Source organism: Haemorhous mexicanus, chromosome 3, assembly GCF_027477595.1.
Source record: "Haemorhous mexicanus isolate bHaeMex1 chromosome 3, bHaeMex1.pri, whole genome shotgun sequence".
NCBI classification, from domain to species: Eukaryota; Metazoa; Chordata; class Aves; order Passeriformes; family Fringillidae; genus Haemorhous; species Haemorhous mexicanus.
Window position 1 is genome coordinate 34,843,313 of NC_082343.1, and position 25,912 is coordinate 34,869,224.

Below are 25,912 nucleotides of genomic sequence, written 5' to 3' on the forward strand. Positions count from 1 at the left end.
CATTTAGGTAAGTTGTAATTGAAGTCTATAACTAAGTGTGGTATTCACCAGGCAGCCTCCCCTGAGCTCTCACAATCCTATAAGGGGTTGCCATATGTAGTTCTACCATAAGCCTAAGTTGTCAAACGTGTAGTCAACCTTGTTTCATCAAATCAAATGCAACACCAAGGATGTGGTAATGGGCAAACAAGAAAACTCTAGATAAGTCTCTAAGATATTTATGCATTCAATTTAGAAATAGAGAAGTATTGACAATTTTTTTTGCTTAAGATCCCTGCTTGACCTGGAAGTCTACAAAGGCACAGTATTTTTTAATAAAGGCTTTCCTACTTGAAGTATAAACTTGGGACCATAATGGCTCAATTAATCTCTGGCTTCTTTAGCAAGTTCAAATAAATTTAAATCTCCTTATGGGGGAAAAATGCCATCCTAAATCAATACAGTGGTTCTCAAGCAATTTATAATTGAAGTCATCATGCACACCCTTAAGATCAGTAGGACCAACTCACATAATTCATGCCACAGGAATAAGAAGAGCAATTTCCTATCTTTGCACTGTAACTGAACACGTCTGTCAGTCCACAGGAATCTGAAATTCTGTGATGCCTTGCAGGCTACTTTGAAAATCTGCCTCTCACCTGTTTTCCTAGCTCCATCATTCTTAGTCACTAAAAATTAATGCATGAACTGTAGAAGATCATATTTGCAAATATGCTCTTAGTTGAATAGCCACATCTGTCTTGCAGACATTCATATGTTGTTTTACCCCATGTCCTTTAATACTAGGCAAACTACTGAGCCACAGTTCTTTCATGAACTTTCAAAAACCCCAGCTAAGTTTCTCTAGGCACAACACACTTTTCCCTAGTAGACACCCACCAAAAGCCTCAGAAGATTTTCATTTTAAGAAATTAAAACAATTCTTCTCAGATACATACTATTGTCAAGCTTTCTAGAGGTGTTGCAGCTGGACTTAGTTCACTGTGAGGAAGGAAGAATCCATCTGTTCTTTGGACATCCAAAATAAGCTGTGCAACGTATTTTTCCTGAAATCGTGTTCTCTTCCCCAAAGCACCTACAGAAAATATGTTTATATTAATGAACATAAACAAATATGTTTATATTAATGAACATATTAGATAACTGAAACCCAGTTATCTAATAATATACTAGAGAGTTACTACCAAGAAAAACCCAGACAAAATAGAGAAATACATGGAGAATAAACCTATGAAATTTAGCAGCGGTTAGCCTTTTTGCAGTGTTCTCACTGCCAGCAAGCACACAAAGTAATACACATTGCAAACACACAAACACACCTATTTAGGTCTTGCAAAGCTGCTTTTAATTAAATTCCCCATAACTCAGCATTTTGAAAACTCATAATCATCACGTTTCATCACTTCCCTGCTTATTTCCAAGCAATAAACCAGAAACAATTGTTCAATTCGCCTGCTAGAAGTTTGTGAATACATGGAGATAATTATGCAAATGAAAATCCCATAATATCTTACAGGACATCATTTTAAATATTTCAAATCTTCACCTGAAGAGTTAGATCCTTTGAAGAAGGATCACAGACATGATGTTACCAGAAATGGCATGTAAGATACCGTAAAAGTAATATTGGGAGTGAGTGAAACAGCAAACCAGCGAAGGCTCTATAATGAATTAACCAATATTCAGAATGCACAGTGTGAAACTCCACTCAGTGTTGCTTCTTCAGTTCCTTATTGAAACCACTGACAATTTTTATTAGTTTTTAAAGGAGTAATTGACACAGATACCAAATTGTAAGGAAAAACACATCTGTTCCTCTTCTGTTAGCAACTTGCTTGCAAAATGCAGAGAAATAAAAGAGTAATTTCAGGACAGTAACTTAAAATAATAGAATTTTAGCTCCTAACCAGAGCCAAAATGGAGCTAAAAATTACTCTATAAAATCTAAAGGTTTGCTTGTTCATTATTACTGTGATACGATGCTCAGACAGTTTCAAATGGAGGAATGAGAGCTAATCCACTGCTAGCAATCCATCTGCTGCTATTGCAGAATCAATCAAGATGAAATAATGTCCTTATTTTTGTGATAATTTGGAAAAATTTTCAGTATATAAAATCTTTGAGGTAAAGATGATTGACTGCTCATGTGAAAAAGGCCTGAAGATGAGGCCACGGTCCATAACCCTAATCCAGCAGAGGGACTGAAACAGCAGTCACACACTTTTCTTCCTGAAAGTGGAAAGAGATGAGTAGGGAAGCCAGAAATTAAACTGATTTCTCCTTTTCTGCCAATTGCCCCTTTCAGTGGAAAAGCCCTGTATTAAGAGTTGATGAAGAAATAAAAAAGGTTCTAAAAATATCACTTTGAAAATCACACAGCACACTGCAGAGAGACACACAGAGCAAAAATCCTGGCTAATGATTCATACTAATTTAACACAGTGGCATTCAAGTCTTTATTTTAATATTCCTTGAAAATCACTATGTTGCAATTTACTTCTTGTTATGTCTTACTGCCTAAACAGCTGAAGGAAACACTTGCAAACTTATTCTGGATACCAATAAAATTGCGTACTACCACTCAGAAACTGGGATTTGTTTATGCTCTCACACCTCCCACCCCATTTTTTAAACCTAAGAACTCCTTGCTATTAACAGGGACAAAACACTGGTTTTAACTGAAAAATATGTACCACATGTGTTAAAGCTGAGAAAAAAATTGGTTGGTTTATACCACTACCACCATGGCAGTGTTGAAGGCCAGCTGGATAACACCTTGAGAAACCTGCTGTACTGACAAATGTCCCTGATCTTTAAAGTCCCTTTCAACCCTTCACATTCTATGGTACATCCTCTTACAAAGTAAAAGGAACCTAAACAGAAACTTCACTTTCTGTTTCATATTACATGTTCCCAGAGATGTGTTACTGGGTATGAAAAGAATTAACAGATCTCAGAGTTCACCATTATTAATCCTCTAGAGCTGTTGATCTTAAATTTATTTTGGATTACTACTCTTCAGTTCATTAAATTTACATGCAAGAAGGATATTGGAAATTGTTTTGTAGAGTTATTATTGATGGTTATGACTCATTGTGAGGAGCATAATGATACTTTTCAATAAAAGATGAACACTACACATATTTGGATTAAGGAGACTTAAAAAACTTACACAAACCAAGTATGATTTATTCACATATTACTGAAATAACTTTGGAAAATATTGATTCTAAAAACTCTGTTGTAAGAACAGTATATATTTCCATATTTCCATGCTGTAATACAATACTCAGCTAGTAAGGATTACAACCATTAATGCACATAAACCTCTCCAAATCCTTTCCTAAAAAGGAAATCCCTCCCAAAAGGCTTAAAAATGTCTTTGCTAGAGATTGGATTTTTACATTAAACCACAGTCTTTTTCGATGATGCAACATTCCTCCCATTTAGCCCAAACATGCATGTCAAATGAATTTGTCTAGAATGCCAGCAATTCCCACATGTTCAGTTCAGTTCATTTGCCTTCAGGTTAGACATAACTATGTTAATAGATTTATGGAGATAAACCACAGAACATTTAGGAGTTTCACAACATTTTTCCAAGATACTGTATCACCACAATCTTTCTCTGGGACTATCATAACCTCTTGGTAAAGTAATAAAAAATATAAATAATTCCACTGCATTCAATCTTTTTTTTTCCTTCTCCAAACAAGAAGGTTTTTTCTAAATTAGGTTTAAGGAAATTATTAATCCAAATGTGAAGATCTCCTTTAAAGGAAAAAAAAAAAAAACCCAACATGAAGACTGTCTCTTTATTTATTCTCAGTTAATTGCATTTTTATAGCTAGAGTATCATCATAGCTAGTGATGTTTTTAATAAAAAAACCAAGAAAATTTTTGACTCATTTAAAGAAAAGTACTTTATAATACCACACTGGCAATAAATGCCACACTTGGAACACACCACATGCACAGATTTTGTTGCATATAGGGAAAAGAGCATAGGATCAATTGAAATGTACAGATTCCTTTAGATATAAACTATTATGTTTTATTTCCATTACACATTCTTGAAAGTAAGCTTTTAAAACCTTTGAATAAATGAGCATGGACTTCCACATAATTTCTGAGAGTTTGTGTTTCTTTGGGTTTTTATCTGGTTTTTTTTTTTTGTGTGTGTGTTTTAAGTTTGGGGTTTTTTGTGTTTTTTTTTTTTTTTGTTTTTTTTTTTGTTTTTTTGGGGTTTTTTTGGTTTTTTTTTTTTTGCTGGTTGGTGGCTTGGGGTTTTTTTAAGTTAAATTATTTAAATGATTCATGGTATAAATAGGATTAGCTGCAGGTCCAGCCTAGATATGAAGGAGCATGAGCCTTGTGACATACAGTGATATAATAAGTAAGGAAGCTGCAAGTTTCAGTTCCTTATCACTTTCCTCTAGTAAGTCTACAAGAAAAAACTAGAAAAAGATTTTTTGTATTTCTACTCAGGTACAATCATAAGTTCTCACAAAGAAAAGGTATGGTTTTATGTCATTTTGATTGCCTAGCAGGACCAGCTAGTTCATAGATCAATATCTATACATGGAAGGTTTTAAGTGCAGCACTCTGATTTTCTTGACACCAAAGAATACGTTCTGAAAGGATAATTATAAAGTCTCCATAGTGATTGACTTCTTGTGACTTCTGTTCATCAGAAATTTAACTTCCCTACTTATTTTCCATGATGATACCCGTCCTGGGAGTGACTTCTAAAAGCTATTTACACAGAGCAGATCTAGGCTAGTGGCACAAAAGGTGAAAGACTTCATCGAATCATCATGCAGACACCTTTTTAAGTGTCTCCAAACAAACAAAACAAAACAAAAAATATTCATCATGACACCAGCAGATGCAACTAGACACAGAATTTGACATGAAACACTAGGAAAAATGCTTATAATACCCCAAATTCTCAAATAACCATTCAGGAATGATTTTTTTTAACTAGATGTCCTATTTCTCTTCCAAGCAATACTAATCCTTGGAAGACAAGTAAGACCTAATTCTTACTAAAAGATCAAGCTTTTTCAAAGTACAGTTATTTATTCCTTGGATATGTCACAAAAAACCCCAACAAGCCATAGGTTAGTTTGGTCCAACCAATCATCCTCCTAGACTTTACAAGCAAAACTTACCTGTAAGATTAATCTGCAGTTTTGTTATGTCTTTAGCCATATTGAAACAGTGCTTAGCTTTTTTATATTCATAGTAAAACAAAAATGTATAGGCAGACTCAAGATGGAACTGAACTGCTAAGTGCCAGCTTTCACCACCTATGAACAAAGCTTCTGCTTCTGTCACTGCAAATTAAGAAAAAGAAAAGAGATGAGAATGCAGTTCAGGAGAATGGTATTTTAAAAATACCATTTTAGCAATATACCATGAGAGAAAGTCTGTTGCTCTTTCACACATTTAAAAATTCACTAACAGTGTACTGAAGATATATGTGATTTAAAGCATTTATCAAGTTTTATATCTAAGGATTATTACCAGAAAAAAGTCCAATCTTTGCTTATATTTAACAGCAAAGTTGAAGTGGGAAATGTCACCTCTGCAGAAAACAAACAACTCTAATTGTATTGGACCTTGTAAAGAACATAAGAACAAAATATTGAGCAAATACCCACCCCTTAAGTACAAAACTTCTAATTAAAGTTTCAACAGCAGATCAAGCATTGAATGGTGGCTTAGGATTTATAAGACATTTTCTGTTTGGTTGGTTTTCATGTGTTGAGTTTTTGTCTGTTTCTTTTGTAAATAATTATTGACTTCCTGAGTGATAAAGATCATGTTCTCCGTCTGAACTGGAAAAAATACCTTTGTGAACAGATCTGAAGTCTTTAGGAAAGAAGACTTGAATTTTTTCATTCAGCATAAAAGCATTTGTATTTGTTATATATTTAAGTTCTATCAAAGTACAGTAAGTTACAAGAGAATATTCCTGCAAATACAGACATTAAATTGAAAATTACTCATCTGATTAGTCTCAAATGGAAGTGGGTTTTGTGCTCCATGCTTTATTTCTGCATTTTCCAAAAATATTTAGGTAATAAGAATTCCAAAAAAGCTTACAGCATCACAGTTCTTAAAAAGTAAAACGGGTTAGCCAGTTATAGCACTGAGGCTGCTTCTTAATGGATGCTTAATTTTTCAAATAAGTTTTATTAATGGTGTTAAAAAGTCTTACTATAAAATACATTATTATCATGGATTTTTTAAACACTTTTTAAAAATTTTTTGATTTTTTTTTTTAATTTAGAGATTGGCAGTCAAATCTAGCACAAGGAGATTTTACTGTTTAAACCTCCTAGGCTTTTTTTTTTTGTTTGTATTTGTTAATCCTTAAAACCTTTCACTTAATATGGAAAGCTGCTAAGTGTGAATATAGTTTTTACACAACTTTTTAAATTCACTAAATCAAAATTTATATAGATAAATCCTGCCTAGTAACAGCCTTTTCAAAGATGAGATTTAAATTTTTTTTAAAAATCACAAACTAGTAATTTAAAAAAATATTACTCCAAGCCTACAAAATACTGGATATGCAAGTACAAGTGGAAACCATACAAAACCTCAACTTTTGAATGGAGTGACACAATATAATTTCAAAGGAAAAAGAAATCAAGTTATAGTATTTAATTGTGCATTACAACTAGACTTTCCACAGCTAGCAAGTTTCAGTGAGCTGAATACAAGATTACTTGTGCTAAAGCCATAGGATGAGCTCAAGTGGCACATTGAGAAGCAGTCTTAGCACTGCCTAAATACCATTTACTCACAGTGCTTGATAGGTTTAGGCACTTTGAGACTTTAAGGACCTTTGAGGAAAGCTTCACATCATTACTAGTGATGCAGTGGCCCAGAAGCACTGATGTCCCAAGTTTATGACATCCTTCTGGCATCCCATATCATGTTTGGCACATGGCCAAAGGAATGGGAAACTGCACCAAGTCCCATTGGTTTTGCATGATGGCTGCTTCAGAACAGCAGGGAATCCTTGCAGCTGTCTCCTATTCAGGTGATGATACTGACCTAACACTTGAGAAAAATGTCATTTCTCCTGAATTTGAAGGTCTTTTTCTCTACTAACTAACACAAAGTTTTCTTGAGAACTTGATATAGACAAGCAAGTGGGTTATTTAAGCCCTACTCAAAGACAATAAAAGGCTTAAAAGTATTTATTTTATGTAATATGAAGGTACTTGTTTGAAATACCAGTAGCTTCAGTGAGAAAGTAAACAAACTGGAAAGATGCACCAGGCAGCAGAAATTACCAGAAAGAAACTCACTAAATATTCAGGTGTATTTTACATCATCTACCTCTGAGAACCATATCCAAGAGTCTCAAAACAAGTCACTGTCAAAAAACCTTTGTCTACAATCACATTTTCATCTGAGAAGCTGAAAAATAGCAAGCACCTTACAAGTCCATATCAACTTAAGTGAAATTCTGTTCCCTCTCTAGTCATTGCAGTTACCTGGAGTAACTGCAGTTACCAACAGTTATGACTACAAATTCCCCTCCCCTGTGATATCTTAAAAGAGATGCTGCAAGCCAATAAAATAAGTAATTAGAAATATACCTTGTTTTATACAGGCCTGGGCAAGAGTAAATAGCTCAGGTGATCTCTCCTCCAACAACTGCTGGTGAATATTTACACATCTTAGAGTCCACCAAGGTAAAGTCTGAAAGAAAATATGGATACTTCAAGTTCAAAACAATTATAGAACTTTAAGAAAATAAAAGAAAAAAAAAGAAAGTGGTTTTAAAATACAGATTTTGTGGTCTTTTCAAGTCTAGTTTCTAAAAATACAAACCTGTCTAAAACAGCTGCTTTATTATAAAAAACAACCATAACCTAGCATAAAGATGAACATATCCACGCAGGTCTACAGTGCTCCAAGGGTTTTATGGATTTTCCTTCTATCAATTTCTCTAACTGCTCTGTGAACCCTGCAAATCTTTAGTACCACCATCTGGTAAGAAATGCTGTGAACAGCAGGAAAAAGGCTTGCATACACTTATTTTGGAGCAGCCACTTGCTACTTTGATTTCATAGCTCCTAACTCTTGTAACAGAAAAGGACCAAAATAAAACCAAAACCTCAAATCCAGTTGTTTCCTACTTATCTTCTTTTGTGTCACATAGATTATTTCAATAGAAAGCCATGATCTCATTCTTCAGCAATCTTCCTGAAGAGTCCTAAACTATTTAGTTACTGTTTGTATGGAAGCCATTCAGTTTTTCTGATAATCCACTGTCATCCTTCTATGCATTTTTTCCTGTTCTGTTTGACCTTTTTTTATTTCTTCAGGTGGCAGCATAAACGAGCCTGAGAGAGGCAGAATAGGAGCAGAATTGCTCTTGAGAACACATTAAAATCACAATTGATATTTCTAATGTCTGTATATTGAACTTCAGAAGGGCAAAGATGTTACTGAACAAAGCAATCACTCCACAGCAGGCAGAGCTGAACCACAGCCCAGGAAATACCTGATTTTAGAAAGCTTTGTACACAAAGCATAAATTTCCCACAGTCTCTTAACCTCTTCTCTAGTTGCAACAAGAGAAAATGCATAGAAAAATTAATTTCAATACTCTAGTCTCAAAATTATACTTAAGATTATAATCTGTGAATGTACAGCACATCTCTACAGAGGCTTTAATGATTGCTATTTATTCTGGAGCTGCTAGCACACCAATCATTTTCTATGAAACAAAGATTGTTTTAGAGGCCCCCTCTTCTGAACTTTTTACGCAGGTATACTTCAGACTGACCTAAGGGTTGTGCAGTATTCAAGCACAAACATCTAAACTAATTATATAGAGCTGATTCTAATGTCCTTAGAAAGGAACTATCAGAAAGAACAATAGCATCTATTTCCAAGAGCAATGAAAGATGACTTTTGATATCAAACTGGACAGAGTAAAGCACACAAACAGGCTTCATGAAAGAGGTCAGATCCCAACATTTCATCATTTATTTAGAAACCTAAAGGCAATTTAAGTGACAAGTTTCAAATTACTTGAGTTTAGCTTTATACAATGAAGTATTAATTTTCCCCCACAATGGAGTATACAGTGTAATGATACAATGTCCTGAGGCCTTATGCTTACCACTTAGAAATTATAGAATCAGTTAGAATATATTTTTAAAGTTTTAGACAAACCAGCTGAGCTGTGTACAATATTCTATTGGCAATGTTTTTTGGGAGCCAAGTTGAAAAGTTGCGGATTATTTTTAAGCATTTACTCTTATATGTACAGTAGCATACAGGGCTTTATTAGTGCTTTAGATAATACATTTTGAAACCTGTTGATGAAAGTAGTTCCTATCAGTTGTTGCCTTTGAACTCCTATTCAAACTTAATGTAGACAAAAATAATTGAACCTCAACCCTGCAGAATAAAGCTTCCCATTATGTCATTCTTAGGGGAGGCATCAGGGGAATTTTCTATACCAGGTACATTTTCTGTTTCTCTGACTGACCCAGTTGCTGAAATTCAGCAGCACTCATCTGTGAATAAGAGGGAAAACGATGGAAGAACTTGGCTTCCAGAAATGCAGTACAGCCAACATCTCCCACACAGTTTAATTCATCACTCATACAAAGACCCAGCTGGGAATGGATGTTGTCAGCCAAGCATAAAGAGAGGCCATGTGGCATTTTGATCTCCAGCCAAATTCTGTTCAACTGGAATTCAATAAAGAGAAGTTGCTGCTGTTAAAACTCCCCCACTTCCAGAGAGCCCTGCTACCAACCAGGCTGCTGCCGAACTACAAGGGAGGTACAGAGCCTCTAAGAGGTGCTTCATCATGTCTGCTTATTTTGAACACACATCCACAACAGAGATTTAGAGTTAGAATTCATACAGTAATGGTTAAGAGTATCCAAAAGCTTGTTTAAATGAGTATAGGACATGTAAACTGCATTACTGGGCAAATAATATCATAAAGCATGTGTCTTGATAAAGGTGGCTGTATTAAAATTTCTAATTTTTACAGCTAATGAAGACACCTTTCCCCTCTTTTGGGGAAGACAGTGAGTAAATACCTCATCTTTAAGAAGAAGATACTAGTGATTAATTGTAATCACTTTGTCCTAACTGCTTCTTAGAGGGAAGAACCTCAGAGCTACAGGGCATGAAATAGAAGTCAGAATGATTCAATGAGGTACAAAGAACGAGAGAACTAATTAAGCAGTAGCTGGTAGTCGTAGTCATTAGTCACATACTTACCTGGAGAGATGTGAGTTTGTGTCTTGAATTCACAAGGATTATCCTGGCTATAAGCAGCAAAATAGGATGAGAAGTCAAGGTATAGACTGATTCACCATCTAGAACCAGCATCTTCAGAATAGCTGCATGCAGCATTTTTGGCTAAAAGAAGGGGAAAACAAAGACAAGTTTCAGGAAACTTAAGTTTATTAAAAAATAATGTAATATAGAACAGAAAAAAAAGCTATTAAAGTATTTAGGGAAAATGTCTGCTCAAAACATAAAAAAAACCCAAAAAGCAAAACCAAAACAAAACCTAAAAGTCTGTCTCTAAGAGTCTCAACCTTTTACCAAATAATGGTAAATTCTGCACTGTATCTTGCTGTCCTGATACAGAGCATCAACATCATCTGCAGGACACTGATTTCCTCCCACCTGAAATGCACGTGTCATCCAGTCAAGTAACCCCAAACACTTTCCAGTAATATAATCATTCCCCGATCTAAAGGGAAAAGCTTGGTAAATCCATGCCATTCAATTTGCAATCACAGAAACGAAACAATTTTATAATATTTATTTTATAATAAACTATTTTATAACAAAACAATTTTATATACAACACTGAAACACACTAGATATTCCTGCAGTGTTGTCAGTATATGTTATCCTTTTCTTTCCCCAGAGGGAGCTTCCTGTTGGAATGGCAGCAGAGCAGCAATATCAGAGCCCTTACTCCCTTTGTCTGATAAATAAAAACCTCTCTCTGCTTTGGATGCATTCCTGTATGATGTTCTCCACAGTAACTCTTTCACTTAATGGCCCTGAGGTAGCTCTCCAGGGACTCTCTCAGTGGTGATTGTCATCTGACAGTCACCTATTCTCCCCTGCCTTTTACACAATGAAAGCATTTGAGCAGTTTATCTTCAGACTCAGGGAGATGTCCATTTATCAGTCTATTCATGGTTCGCATATGACAGATTTCCTTAATGAACAAAAAAATAAGGTTTTAGTTTTCAATTGGTGTAAAAGGGGCAGGAAAGGGGAATGGAAAGGAGAAAGCAGAACAGAAGGTTAAATAACAGCTTGCATTGAAGTCACTTGCCTGGGAAAGATTCTCAATCAGTCTACACAACCAAGGTATAAGTTACTTGAATCATATTTCAGCTTTTTAAACTAAACAAATAACATCATTCCTGAGTAATTTGAAATTCTTTTCAATACCTGTATCAACAGGTTATATCAAAGACAAAAATTGTTAAGCTATATGAATCTCCAACATCACTTTTTAATAACAGAGTAATCTTTAAGTTTATTCTGTTAAGTTTACACTGATTTACTATGGGGTTTTTCAGTTTGAATTAGCATTGAAAATACTTTTACTTTGCAGACAATGATTTGGGACAAAGGGGAATTCCTGTATGACATCACTGCAGTCATTTCAATCCCACTGTGGAAAATGATGATCACAACAGTCAGACTAACCACTTGAGAATAAAATAAAGAAACTGTCAACTGGAAATATACCAGATCTGTTGCACCTCTGGCCATTCAGAAAGGAATAACCTTATCAACATCTGTAATCTTGAGAGGGGAAAGTCATCAATCAGTACTTCTAAAGACTAATTTTTCAAATACACACACACATATACGCACACATAGTGGGACACTCAATACAGTTTTTAGTTTAATGTCAACTTTTTCCTATCTGCACGTTTTTGATTCTTTCTATAATCAAAGTAGACCACACTTAAAATATCCAATGGGAAAGCAAAGGAGATTTGTTATAAAACCTTTTTCAGAAACAGCCTTGCAATGCTAGAGTTATCTGTACTTGTTTAAGCACTGCAGTAACAAATTAATCTCAAATTCACATTTCAAGTCCTTTCACCACAAAACGCAGTCCTGCTAATGTAACATTAACAAAGAATGAGGGAGGAAGAAGGGAAAGTTGAGATGACATATTACAGCCTTGAAAATAAGCCAAGTCCCAGAGCCAAAGAAATGCTATCTTCTATTTTAACAAATCCATGTCCTTTTTCATGAAATAAATCCCATCCTGAAAAGCAGACATCCTTTACCTTTACCTGAGAAAGTTTAAACCAACATTCATTTTTTCAGCCTATGCTCTAAGACTGCATTATCCATGCAGAATTCACTGCCATGGGGTAGTCTTTAAAGTGAGAGAATAGCTACAAGTAAAAACATGTTTAAGGTGCTATGGCTTTAAGGACAGCAAAGTTAAGAATAGAAGTCCACCAAAATCTCTAAAACATGGCTAAGAGCAAAAGGAAATTCTGAGGTTGTGTTCTTGTGTTTAAACACCTAAACATAAAATGTGTTGAACCTATCTTGTACCTTCAAAATTCCATGTATCTCAAAAAAGCCACAACCCAAGACTTGCTAATCTAATGCTCCTTACCTAGTAAACCTGATTTAGATTTTTGAGTCTTTCTATTCTACATCAAACTTGACATCACAAAGTATAATTATTTTATTCAGGAGTAATGTTCTTAAAACACAGAAACACATACTAGATAATTACTTCATAACATATGCAGAGAAATCACTGGAGTAGTCATCCAGCTTCTGCTGGACCTGCAAGTAGTTCTGTTTGACCATCACAAATTAACACACAAATTAAGCTCAATTCTAGATCAATATTTTTTAATCTCTGAAGCACAGCTGTTTCTATATTCAACTTACAAACAGTAACTTAATGGCTACTTTTACTTTTAGTAGTAGCTACTACTACTAAAGCCCTAAATCAACTGCAAGCTGGACAGTACTCCTGTGTATTTCCATTTTCACAGTATTTCAAAAGTATTTCCCTGCACAACTGGAGCCATCTAAGTAATGATAAAAATCAGAAGAAAGCTCCTGCCATTCACATTCAATAGCTCTAAAAATAGAGTATATGAGAATTTTAGTTTAGGGAATTAGTGGTCTTTTCTTGCTAATGATAGTGACTAGAAGCAAAGTGAGCAATCAGCATGCTTTTACTTCTATACTGAGAACCACTCTGGCCTTTGCAACATTTCATCAGCTCTTTCTGTCTTGGGGATCCTTCCCCTGTATATAAAAAGGTAAGTGGAGACATAAAGAAGTAGACAAAGCCAGACTAAAGGCTTGGGAAGACTTGATTAAATGGAAGCAAAGGTGGGGCAAAGACAAACAAATTATTGGATCAGGAAGCTGCTGCCTATGGCTACTAAGCCATATATACTAGGCTTTTCATATTTTTAAAAATACAAAGACTACTCCACAACATTTGTCATCTAGCAAAGCTAAGGTGATCTCCCCTTAAGATTAACAGAGGATGTACTGAGGTTACCTGCCAAGGTTTTGTTATTGAAAACAGAATTCACTCTTTAGACTTGAAGGCAATGGCAATACTGCTTTCGTTTAGAACTGCTTTTCTCTTCAACTTTCTGAAAAGGAGGCAAGATTACACAGGAAGCTGCCTCCAGTTTTACGAGCCAAATCACTAACAGGTAACCTAAGGAAAGCTGAGGTCCAGACTAAAGATAATCATAATGAGCTCATGCAAGCAAATCTTGCCTGAGAGCACTACATGTCAAAGAAGTACTTTGGTTATGAAAGCTCTTGCTCATAAACCCTCTCTTGTTCATGAGGGTGACTTTGCTCTGCTGTTAAGGGGGTATTTTTGAAGTGACTGCATTAAGATTCCCCCTTCTGTTCTATATTCATACCAAGGGAATGCAGGGCAAGACTGTAGGCTACTTTAGCAGACTATCTTTGCTTACAAGACTCTGCCTCTGGATTTAGCCTTTATCATCCGTCCTTACATTCCCCACAAGAGGGAGAAATCTGCATAACTTTCAAAGCCTACATCTTGCTGGTCAAGCACAGACATTTTTTCTCCCTAGCTAGTGCATGCTAATAGAAGCCAAGCATCTGGGCCTGAAAAAGGAATTCACAACAAACTGAATTAACAAAACCAAGGAATTATACTGGATTTGAGACAGTAGTGCCACATAGTACATTCGTGTTTTTCACATTAATTATGACCATGGCTATAGATTCCAACAGAAGCGTGGCAATATTTCAGTCTCTTCCAGCAAAAGGAACAAATAATGCATAAAAGAAGGAGTAATAAAAACATACAAAAAAAATTATTCAACTGTATTCCAAAACTTATCCAGAAGCTACAAAAAGAGCAGGAACTGTTGATAGATGTATTTGGAGGACTTCTACCAGTTGATTACAGGTATTATCAATTAACAGATTGAGCTTCTCACCGTTAGCAGATCTATTCTATTTGTGAATATGAAATCAGACAACAAATAAAGCAGCAAGCAGCTTGTCCTCTCAACATTCTTAACCATTAGTGGTCTTCATTAGCACTACTACACATAATTTTCCAGTTCATCCACTAAAAATCCTGAGCTCAACTGTGTGAAGTAATAACAGTAATATTCTGAAACCTAAGTCAGAAAAAATATGCTCCAACTTCAACAGCTTCATATCTTTTATTTCCTTACATGCAGAGTCAGTGACAACTCTCTTAAGACACAAGGAGCCCATTACTATAAGCCACTTATTTTAAGCACTGAGATCATTAATAATGTTTTAGTCTGACCCCAACAAGATCAAAACAAGAACTGCTAATCCACTTAACTAGAATTCAGTATTTTTAAATCTTTTTTTTACCATATTCACTCATTAAAAAATGCAGCGTGGTATCAGTCCGACTATTAAGTGGTGTGATAAAGTCTCACGGTTATTTTAGAAAACTGAAATACATCTAATAAATAAAATGCTACTTTTGTGTGGACTCTGAAAATCACAAGTGAGTTCTGCAGGACATAAAACCAAATCTTAATAGAGTACATGAATACAACCATAGTTTAGAGAGAAGGCTAGACTGAAGGAGGAAAGGGAAATAATAGACACATACTCATGAATATTGTTCATTGAAGACATCCAAGAGGCCCCACTAGCAACTCATCTTAAAGAAGCTATTTTATTTATTCTTCACTAAAATAATTACAGTCTCATGCAGCCTTACTGCACTTGTTAGAAAAGAAGTTAGCTTGGAGCAAAAATGAAGCTATGTCACTGATCCAGAGGTGAAACTTTCCAAGGATAGAAATGGCAGCAGTTATATACCCTGGAAACAAAGACTAATCCAATAAAGTGTTCTGAAAATAAGAGTTTTTAAAATATTCATTAAATAAATGAGACATTGTAAAGCTGAAATTTAGTGACATTACTTAGAGCAAGCTAAAAGAAACATGAAGACATAATTTTTTAAGTTTGATGGGGGAAAAATCATATTAGTTTGAAAACCTAGAAAATGGATGATCTGTTTAAAAAGGGATTGTATCAGTCTTGATGACAGAATATGGAAGTTACAACAGACAGGGAAACTTAAGAGTTCCATTTTTAACCCACATTTTCTGAATATCTGTGTATGCATGAGAGGAGGGCTGGATTAAAGGAAACACAAAAATGCCACTATTGAGATGTTCATTTTTACAAAGTGCTCATATACTAAGAATCCTTGGAATGAAAAGTACATGAAGATAATTCAAAACATAATTCAAAACCTTTTGAATTAAGACTTTTAATAAAGAAGAGAACTGGATATAATATTTTAGCACGTAAGTGCATAGTGCTCTTGGAAAAAAAACCCCAAACATTAATATGTCAGAAGACAATACAGATAGCAGTAATAAAGGTAAACTTCCTGAATGTATAAATAGCTAAACCTTGAAGCAATATGGAAGTCTGATGGAGTCCTCATTAGAAAAAATGTCTGTTTTCCCTTATAATCTCTTGCCAGTTTCGTTTCTGCAATACCACCCCTGCATAAGCAAACATATTTCAAAGCATCACACTCCCAGCCACTGCAGAAACATAACAGAAACCAAGCAGGAGATCACGTATTTCCTTACTCAACAGGGAATTAGTATCTCATTCTTCCAGACATTCAATGAAATTGCCTGGCAAAAAGGAAGGATTTGGGGTGACCTAATTGTGGCCTTCCAGTACCTGAAGGGGACCTACAAGAAAGAGGGAGCAAGACTATTTACTGGGGCATGTAGTGACAGGACAAGGGGGAGTGGCTCAAAACTGACACGGAGCAGGTTTAGCCAAGGAAATTCTTTGCTCTGAGGGTGTTGTGGCACTGGAACAGGGTGCCCAGAGAAGCTGTAGATGCCCCTTCCCTCAAAGTGTTCAAGGCCAGATTTAATGGAACTCTGGTCTAATAGAAGGTGTCCCTGCCCATGGTCAAGGGCTTGGAACTGGGTGATCTTTAAAGTCCCATCCAAACCAAAACATTTTATGATTCTATAAAATGGTTAATAGAAATTATGAACATAGTATTTTCCAGGTCTCTGAACTCTGTCAGTGACAGCAATCCCATAAGCATCATCTTGGGCTGCAGACTGCACTAGACTGCAACCTGTGCATACACACTAACATAGAAGATAGAGTTCTCCAGTAAACAGAAACCAAAATTTATAAGAATATTTCAATATCATAATATTAAATATTATGAACAAATTATAAAGAGACTCAGGTTTTATTATTTTTACTATATATAAAGGCAAAATGAACTACTTTTCCCTTCAGAGGTAGCACACTTCAAAATTTTTGCTCATTTCACATCCCTAAAGGTTTAGTACACTTGGTTTCCACTGTTACTTACTCTGTCATCAGAAGATAAGATTTGAATTTCAAGTATCAAAAATCATGAGGAAAATAAGCCTATCTATACATACTGTGCCAGCCCTAAAAGATAAACCAAATTTATAAACATCTATTTAAAAAAAACAGGAGCAATACTGTATCTGAATTAGTTATTTAGAAATACAACCTTGCAAATGAACCTAAGGCAGGATTTTATGAATTATGGAAGACATGCCACAGTAAGGCAGCAGAGCCAATAGTTTTATGTGAAACTTTTCATATACTCCAACTTTTCCTCATTTCACAGTTTATAGCACTTACATTGCTCATGGTCCATACTCTATTCTTAGTGAAATTCTAAATTCAAACTCGTGTACAGATTTAGCATTAACAGAAACTACTGATATGTTCTTCACTGACACTGCAGTAGTCAGTATTTTACCACAGCTTTAACCCCAAAAGAAAAATCAAGAAGCTGTGCTAAAACCCCACGTGAGGAGAGTCTGGACTGTGGTACTGCCATGAGGAACAACACACAGATCTAACTAAAAGAAGTTAGGGTGTTGATTAGTAATCTACATAAAATGATGACAAAATAAATAAAACTGACAGCCCTCAGTTTCATCTCCTACATTCCCTTCTGTTTCCAAGAGCTCTATATAAATTAGCATTTTTGTACTAATATTATCTCCACTCACTTGGCATTCAGGCGCCTAACAGGATACTGAGCATCCAAATCTGTTACCATCTGCCAAACACACTGCTATTTGCAAGACATGCAACTTCTACCTTTCCTTAAAGAGGGGAAATTTCTGAGCCATTTATAAACATCTTTCTTCGATCCAGCTAAGAATGTATCCCAAAATAAACACACTAAAAAATTTATTGATTGCAGATGCCCTTTGAGTAAATGCTTATATTAAAGATATCTTCTCCATCCAAACCCAACATTTCCAGCATGAAATAAGCAGAGAAACAGTAACTACTTTTACAACACTGCTGATATAACTGAAGATGCTGCAATAGCAGCCAGTAGGATTGATGATTACAGCAATTCATCTAGCACCCCATCTTGCAGATGTGCCTTCTCTGACACAGTGCTATGGTTACTTGTGAAAAGCAGTGACAATTAAAGGACAACTTATTAAAATCCAAACCTACCTCACAGAATTTCTGTAGCAATGCAGGTGGCAAAAAATCCTGAAGCTTTAACTGAACAGGAGGCCCAGTCCAATTGCTTTGAACGAAGAGCTGCAAACTCCCCACACCAAGCAGAAATATCAGCCTCTGCCTGCAATATAGATAAGAACAGCAATTAGCAACATATTACATTTTCACTTAAGGCTACAAGAGCTGATTAAATATTGTGCTAGCTCAAAACCCTCAGCTTTACAAAAACAAAAAAAAAAAAAAAAACCCAAACCAAACCAAAAACAAAAACCCAAAAAAACCCCAAAAAACCCAAAAAAACAAAACCAAAAAAAAAATAAAACAAAAAAAACCCAAAAACCCCCACCCACTAAACCCACACTCTCCTGTGAGGAGGGTACAATGAATGGAATATTCAAGAATGCACATAGAAAACTAAAAGACCTTAAAACATATTTGTTTATAAAGGTTGTAACTAATGCCAAACATCTTGGAGGAGGAGTTTACATATTTCACAATTTAAGGCTATACATAACTATCAGAGATCAGAAAACTAGCAAAGGATGCAGATAATCCAGTATTTGCATATTGCATGGTTGTTATAGTTTCTTACAATACATCTAACTCCCAGCATTTTCACAGAAAAAATACTGCATTAGCATATGTTCAAAAAGAGCAAGTTTATGTTTGTTTTGACATAACTGTTTATTTTCAGTCACTCTAATAAAAAAATTAAATTAAATCAAAAATTCAGAATACTCCCTAAAAGTTGGTTCAGATACTTTGGCAGTAAATAATATCACATTCATCATGGCCTTTATTTTAAATAATAGTATTTTATTGAAAGATGAAATTAGGAGACTTTGTTTCATTTCTGAAACTAGGTATGGCAAAATTTTCTTTATCTACAAGACTAAGCTCATTTTACATTACTATGATTTCTTTAGCAAATAATCTATGTGGTCTGCAGAAGGCAGGGCACAATCTCTCAGAATTTAACAGTTAATTTAACAGGTGTAGACTTTTAAGATTTATATACAAACTTCTCATTTGTTTTATGATACCTTAATGGCTCAGAATCTTATTGACAAGGGCCCTAACACATAGAAAATGGGTCTCTTAACTACAAAAATTTAGCATTTTAATTGTGCAGGTTTGATATAAACACTGGTGTGTTAAGGAGCATAATTCAAAGAGAAAACCTCGTCCTTTCTTTTTGTAAGAACAGAAACTTAGAGATGTATGAGCCCTCCAATCAAAACAAAAAATTAAAGCATTTTACAACCCCTTAAAAAATAAAGTAAAATAGAAAAGCCACACACAAACAAGCAGTTGGTGGGCAAGAATGCAACAAAAGGTGCAGAACAATAGGAAAACAGGGGTGGGAAACATTAAATTGAAAACAAAAACAAACAAAGAAAAAACCAAAACAAAAACCCCAAAAACAAAAACAAAAAAAACCCCCATCTTTCAGGGGAGTTAGAGAACAAGGACTGGCAAAAAGAGTTCTTGTTGAACAAGACAAGGTAACACTTCCTGGCTGTCATTATTCAGCCAGCAACTATCTGCTAGGAAATATGAATACATGAATATATAACCAAGATCACCATTAAATTTCCAAATAACTAAAGAACACAAAGCACTAACAATTATTGTATACTAAATTATTACCATTACACATAAAATATCAACATTGGTATAAATTTCCTAATTTTTCTCCCATGATAAATTATACTTCAAAGCTTTTGAAAGGTAACACAGAACAATCAACCACCCCTGCACTGTGATTTGATACTCTAGTCTTTTGAAGATAATTTTCATTATTTTATAATTTACACTGTTTCTATCAGTAACTATTTATTTATTTATTTTAACATTACTGATATCTATCTGGAAAGCAAACTTGCTCGAAGAGACAGAGTTTTATCCATGCAGAATGCCTCTGGAACAACTGATAACCAAATCCATTACTTTGGCTGGGATACTGTTTTTCCACTGTTTGTCATCACCAAATTTTTTTTTCCCCATTTTCAGATTCATGACCAACTCCCAGTCTCCTTATCACTCACTCTCTATCAGAAAACGAATTTCAAGCTGTACTCCCTGCAAATGCTGAACTCCCCTTGCCTCTCCCCTGTTTTTTTCCATGAAAATGCATTCTGTCTCCCTGACTGCCCTTCACACTCACAATGCCGACCTGCAGATGCTCATCTCCCAAAGGCTGCCTGGAAAGCAACACAGAGACTGCTGTGAATGTCCCCCTCGCTAGGGTGATCTACATAATTTATTTTGCATTTATCCTTAGAGATATGTATCCATTCATCTTGTTTTCCTTTCTCTGTGTGAATGGGGGTTTTGCTGCCTTTTTTTAACACTGTTTACACTCAGTCCAATTTTTCTTCATGATACAGAATCACATGCTTAATATTCATATTGCTGTATCAAATGCTGCCCAAAAATAATGAACACTAGTGCATTTGTGTTTCCAAAAAAATGGATGTGCATATAATGCTAGAATTTACAAATAAAATAAAAGAAAAAAATATTCAATAGCCAGATTCTGCTTAAGTTACAGGTTTCTGTTCTTTTTAGTGATGCCATATATTGCAGTAAGAGTAGCCAAAACTTTTCAGTGTCTAACTCTGCAATTTTTTAAATTCATGAACATGAAAGAGAGCTGCAGAAACAGCCAGAATGTCCTTGTTTTCAGTTTTCATTCCATACAGCACACCAGTTAACCAACCATCAGATGTTCCATGAGAAATACCAGAAATACCATTCAGTGTTCAGTTTGGAAAATCATAACAAGGTTTATTGTATGCACTTCTTTTGCCAAGTATTCATTTATATGTGGAATAAGGTAGAAGTAGTAAATACAGGCTCAACGAAAAACAGTGTTAGAGCTCATTTCCTTGTTCCTTTAGATTTTGGAACCTGACACTATTTCCTTCCAGTCTTTTGAATCAAACTGTATGTCAGGCAAGGAATGCACCTTCCTCTTATGGAGCTCAGGAAAAAAACCAAAAAAGGCATTCCCCCTCTGCATGGTTAACACATACCCTATTGCTTCATCCTCCAAATTTTGCTGATTAAAACACAGCCATGAAGCTACATTTTCTGTAGAAAATAGCTTTTAAGCATTGAAGTGAGCAGCAATAGCAGGAAAAAAGTTAAACAAAAAATATCCTATTCAACACATTTATTACAAGGAATGCTTATTTTTTAGGACATAAAGACTTAAAGGTCCATAGTGAAAATGTCCTGGGGCAGGGAAAAGAAGGCAATCAGTTAAAAGGGAAGAAAAGTCACAGCAATTTTTAAAATGCTGCTAAGCCTTTTTATTACAGAACCATGGCTTTGAAAGTGGAAGAAGTTACAGAGAACTTGTCCAAAGAAATTACCATCTAGATAAAATTTTGAGCTGTTTTGCCCTCAAGCTGCTCAGTTTTAACTTCCAAAAAAGAACTCCTTAAGAGTTCTTTTAATACTATTACAAAATTGTACTTTGCACTGTTTATATTGTGCAAAAAAGGGTAAGAGTCACATTATCCAACTTTCTCTTTCTGATTGAATTCAACTCCTACTGTGTTTTTAAATCTCCAGAATTATAACTTTCAATTCAAGAAAAAAAAAATTATTTTGACTTATCCCATCTACAGGAAGTCACAAGAAAATCAGTATCTTACTGAATTTTCTGGGCTAGAACTTAAGAGGTTTGCTGCACTTCCTTTGAATCACTCAGTGGAAAAAGAAAATTATATTTTAGGCATTAAAAAATATAAAACCCCCATTTTCAGCATAAGCAATGCAAAGTCTGGATGCAAAGGTTACATAGGTTCCTTCCAGAAGCCCTTCACAAGACACAGGGGGTGCAGGTAGGAAAAAGAACTATGTAACACGCTCCAGAAAGTCATCCAAGACCAAGATAGTACAGGTCAAAGTGCTGCACAGCACCTACCAAAAATAGGAAATTACCTGTCTTTCAGATAAGTAACTTCAGTAGAAGTTTTTGTAGAAGAAAAAGCCACAACTTAGTTCCTTCAGCCTCCAAAACTTCTTAAATTATTACTAATGGAGCTTGAAAAATTCACTTGGATGCAACAAATTAAAGGTTGTAGTGTTTCTGGCAGATGCTGACAGGTTTTGCTTTCATTTTGAATAAAACTTCTGGCCATAATTTTGGGCAGAAAACCCTCTGTCTGCTTCTGAAATGCTAAATATTGCAGATCTGCCTCCATATATTCTGGCAAAGAGGCTTCTAATATAGCCCAGAGCTGCAGAGCAAAAAACAAAACCCACAAAGACCATAGAGCTGGAGTGCAAGCAGCAAAGCAACAAATTCCTTTGCTGTCTGCAGAGGGAGTGCACTATAACAGGAGACATATAAAGTTCAACTGATATAGATTGTGATTACCTTCAAGAAGTTGAATGGCTTAAAAAGGCAGCAACACATATTTGAAGCAATAATTAAGATCAGGATTGAGTCTGTTTCAAGTCCTGACTGATTTTTCTTTCCTTGTCACATTATTCAAATTACCGCAAGGTAACAGAATCTAGAATTATCAAAAAATTTATCCAGCTAATATTTAATAGTAACAGCACAACAAAGTAAGGTAAAAAAAAGAAACAAGAAACACCAAACAAAAAACATGCATGGGAAAAACCTCTGAACACTAACTCAGAAAGCAGGAGTGCATTGTACTGTGCACCACACCAGAAGATGACTTTTTGACACACTATGATCACAAACAAATCTCAGCTCAGTTTTTCAAACTTTTTATTCTCTGATATTTTAGCAAAAACTCTTAAGTTTATGTGTGTCATACCAAAACACACATATTTGGACTCTGCCAACACTGGTTACAATTACCTTCCTATTACTTTTATTTTTTAAGCTTTATCTTCACTTATCTTTTGGTGAATTTTTTTTTACCTTTTAAAATACATATATATATATATATATATATATATACATATATATATACACACACACAACACATGTATTGTTTTCTCCTTCTACTATCCCTAGCATGTCAGATATCAGTCTGTTCATCATTTACACAGCAAACTGTAAACAGTAAATCCAAACTCCTTAACAGCAACAATTAGCACATAGAGTACAATTTAGAGAGACCGTACCAGAGAAAGTCTTGGGAAGAAAATAATTAATTGATGAACAGCACCCATGAGTAACACCTTACTAATTTTCACATTAAGAAGAGTAGAACAACCTCAATATAAGTCAGACTTAGAAATACAGGCATTGCTTGGACAGTAACATGACAGAGTACTTCAAGCAGCCACATAAATGTAATATAACATTTCAGAAAGAAAATTGTTAATTGCTTGATGATATATGGCAAAATGAATTTACACGTGTGACTACTTTATACCAGAACCTTCTGAGGTAATCATTGTAAATAAAGCTAATGTCTTCAACAAACCCCTGTATCACAACATCATTGTTTCTTTCACTGGACAGTAATGAATTGATGCCCAAGGGAGAGGGGGGAATAACACAAGAAATTTGTTTTCTGCTTTCTTGTCAGTACAAGGATTTTGAAGGCCCAATACAAATTCTACATTTTTTAAATGCCTTTTGTAAAAATCAAACATAGCCTCTATAAACTTCTATATAATAAATACTAATTTCCACCTTTCCACGTTATCAACCTCTGCAGAACAATCCAGGTATGCTAGAATCTGTTTCTCCAAATAAGTGTCAATGTTCTCCTCTGTCACAGAAGATGCACTGAAAACATTCTGAACGGCTGAATTTGAAAATATTGCCTCATATTTCCCATCAAACATCAATTGCAATAATGATCCACTTTCTGGAAGAGAAAAAAGAAAAACAACAAAGAAATCAGTGTAAACTTTCAAACAACTTTGTCTTTCAAGACCTTTTAAACATATTCAAATGAAAATATCTACCACTCCCCTTCTAAAGAATGTATCTTCATTTACATGTCAGGGAAAGTGCAGTTGCACTGAAACTCAAGAGCAGCACTAGGAGGTGTCATTTCATTCAAAATAATTTGTATTAAAGTTACAGTGAAACACAAACGACCAGATGAATGTAAAAACAAAAATTTACATTGAAATTTCAGGAAAAATAAATGGATGGCCTTTTAAAATACTTCCATTTTAACAGCAGGATGTTCTTCCTTCAAAACATTTTAAATTAACAGTAAACTGCTATAGATAAGAGAGTAATTTCACAGACCAGAGAATCTACTTAGGGGAAACACAACAAATAAAAATGATTCAATATTTGCAGAGTTCAGTGAATAAAGCCTTATGTAAAGCTGCAGAAACTGCTCAGTCCTTCACTTACAAGCTTAGAATACTGACAAGCAATGGGCAATGAGACTTTATCTTTACAAAAGAATTATCTCCTATGGTAACTATACTACCTCAATGAAAAGCCTGCACAGGGAGCAGATCCTTAGGGGTAACTACTAAGGTGGATTTAGACCCATAAGTGTCTCTTAAGCCTGATTTCAAGACAAAGGGAAGTTAAGAAATGCTACATATTTCTAAGAAGCTTCAGACCCCTCTAGTTCTTGACCCAGGCTACAACTTTGTTCACAGACGCTATCTTCAGATATGCTACAGTGTAATCAATACAGCAGTGGGAACAACCTGGCCATGTTAAAACCTGCTATTTTTGAGCAAAACCATTATCTGCCCACCCTGCAGCTGTGGCTACAGCTCATGCAGATGCACTAACTGGTTTCTGACCAGATGATGCAGGTGTTGGGGATGGTTCAGCTGAGGAAATGCAGAGGTCTGCACAGGATAAGTGCCTCACTAGCAATCTGTGATTCCAGCTGGGGACTGCAGCTCCCTGCACTCAGTAGCTGCACTAAGATCAGCAGTCAAGGTAACCAATTTAACATTGGCACAGCTGTGGATCCACACAAGCAGCAGCTGTGCAAAGAACTGATATGAATACCAACCCCAAGCTCATCCAGCTAAACAAGTACTTTAAATTTTACAAATAAAGGAACACAGAGGGCAGAACCACTTTCAATAACAGCAGTGGATGACTCTGTAGGAATGGGTGACAGAGACTCATTCATTCTAAAGTCCCTGCACCACACTGCTGACTGAAGTTTACTTCAGTTCTCCACAATGAGCTACTGAACGATATAAAAGATAATGTGTGCTGTGTATTATTTAAAAAACACTTTAAGCTGTACCTGGAAGGACATATACAGAAGAATAGCAGTGGTTCTGCAATGCTGCTGACATCATGCCCTCATAAAGAATGGAACTAACAAGAGACTTTTCTCCAGTCTGTGCTTTGGAGAGACTTTCACCAAATGACAACTTTTTTATATTAGATTACAGTTGCCCAGACAGGCAATGCTGTAGCTTGTAGAATAACTATGGGCTGTGAGAACACGTGTTGATGAATGAGGAATTTTGAGGTTCTTCTGTTTCCAGTAACATAACAGCAGCACGTAAAACGTGGTTTTAATTCCGTGTGTAGCTTTTTATAGGACACTATACAAATTCAAAGTCACAGCTTTTAAATTCATTTTCAGGATCATCAATAGGAAGGATCCATGTAAATGATGACTAAGAATCATCACAAATCCCACCATTTTCTGTCTCTACTGCAAGATGCCTTTCTTCAACAAATTTTCCCCACATCTTATAGCAGCACACTACTTAAAGCTCCTCAAAACAAACCAAAGCTAACAAAGAATCTGACAAGAAAAAAGTAATCAGAAAAACTCCACACCACAAACAGCATGCACAACCCTTGTTGAAAAGACAGATGTCAGTCACATCAGCTACCATTCTTGGACAGTACAACGATTAAAGTCAAATGAAAAGT

At 35.3% G+C, this 25,912-nt stretch overlaps 1 protein-coding gene across 3 annotated transcripts in view; it reads right to left on the minus strand.

The window, feature by feature from the left end:
• The window catches only part of TTC27 (tetratricopeptide repeat domain 27), a 112,820-nt gene that overhangs the window by 85,965 nt on the left and 943 nt on the right, over positions 1–25,912 (minus strand). For all 3 annotated transcript variants that reach the window (XM_059841331.1, XM_059841330.1, XM_059841329.1), the window contains exons 2-7: positions 23,720–23,897; positions 18,076–18,205; positions 10,279–10,419; positions 7,623–7,725; positions 5,175–5,339; positions 939–1,075 (exon numbers count right to left, since the gene is read on the minus strand). In XM_059841331.1, coding sequence (XP_059697314.1) covers positions 939–1,075; positions 5,175–5,339; positions 7,623–7,725; positions 10,279–10,419; positions 18,076–18,205; positions 23,720–23,897 — 854 coding nt within the window. The remainder of the gene's footprint in view (positions 1–938; positions 1,076–5,174; positions 5,340–7,622; positions 7,726–10,278; positions 10,420–18,075; positions 18,206–23,719; positions 23,898–25,912) is intronic.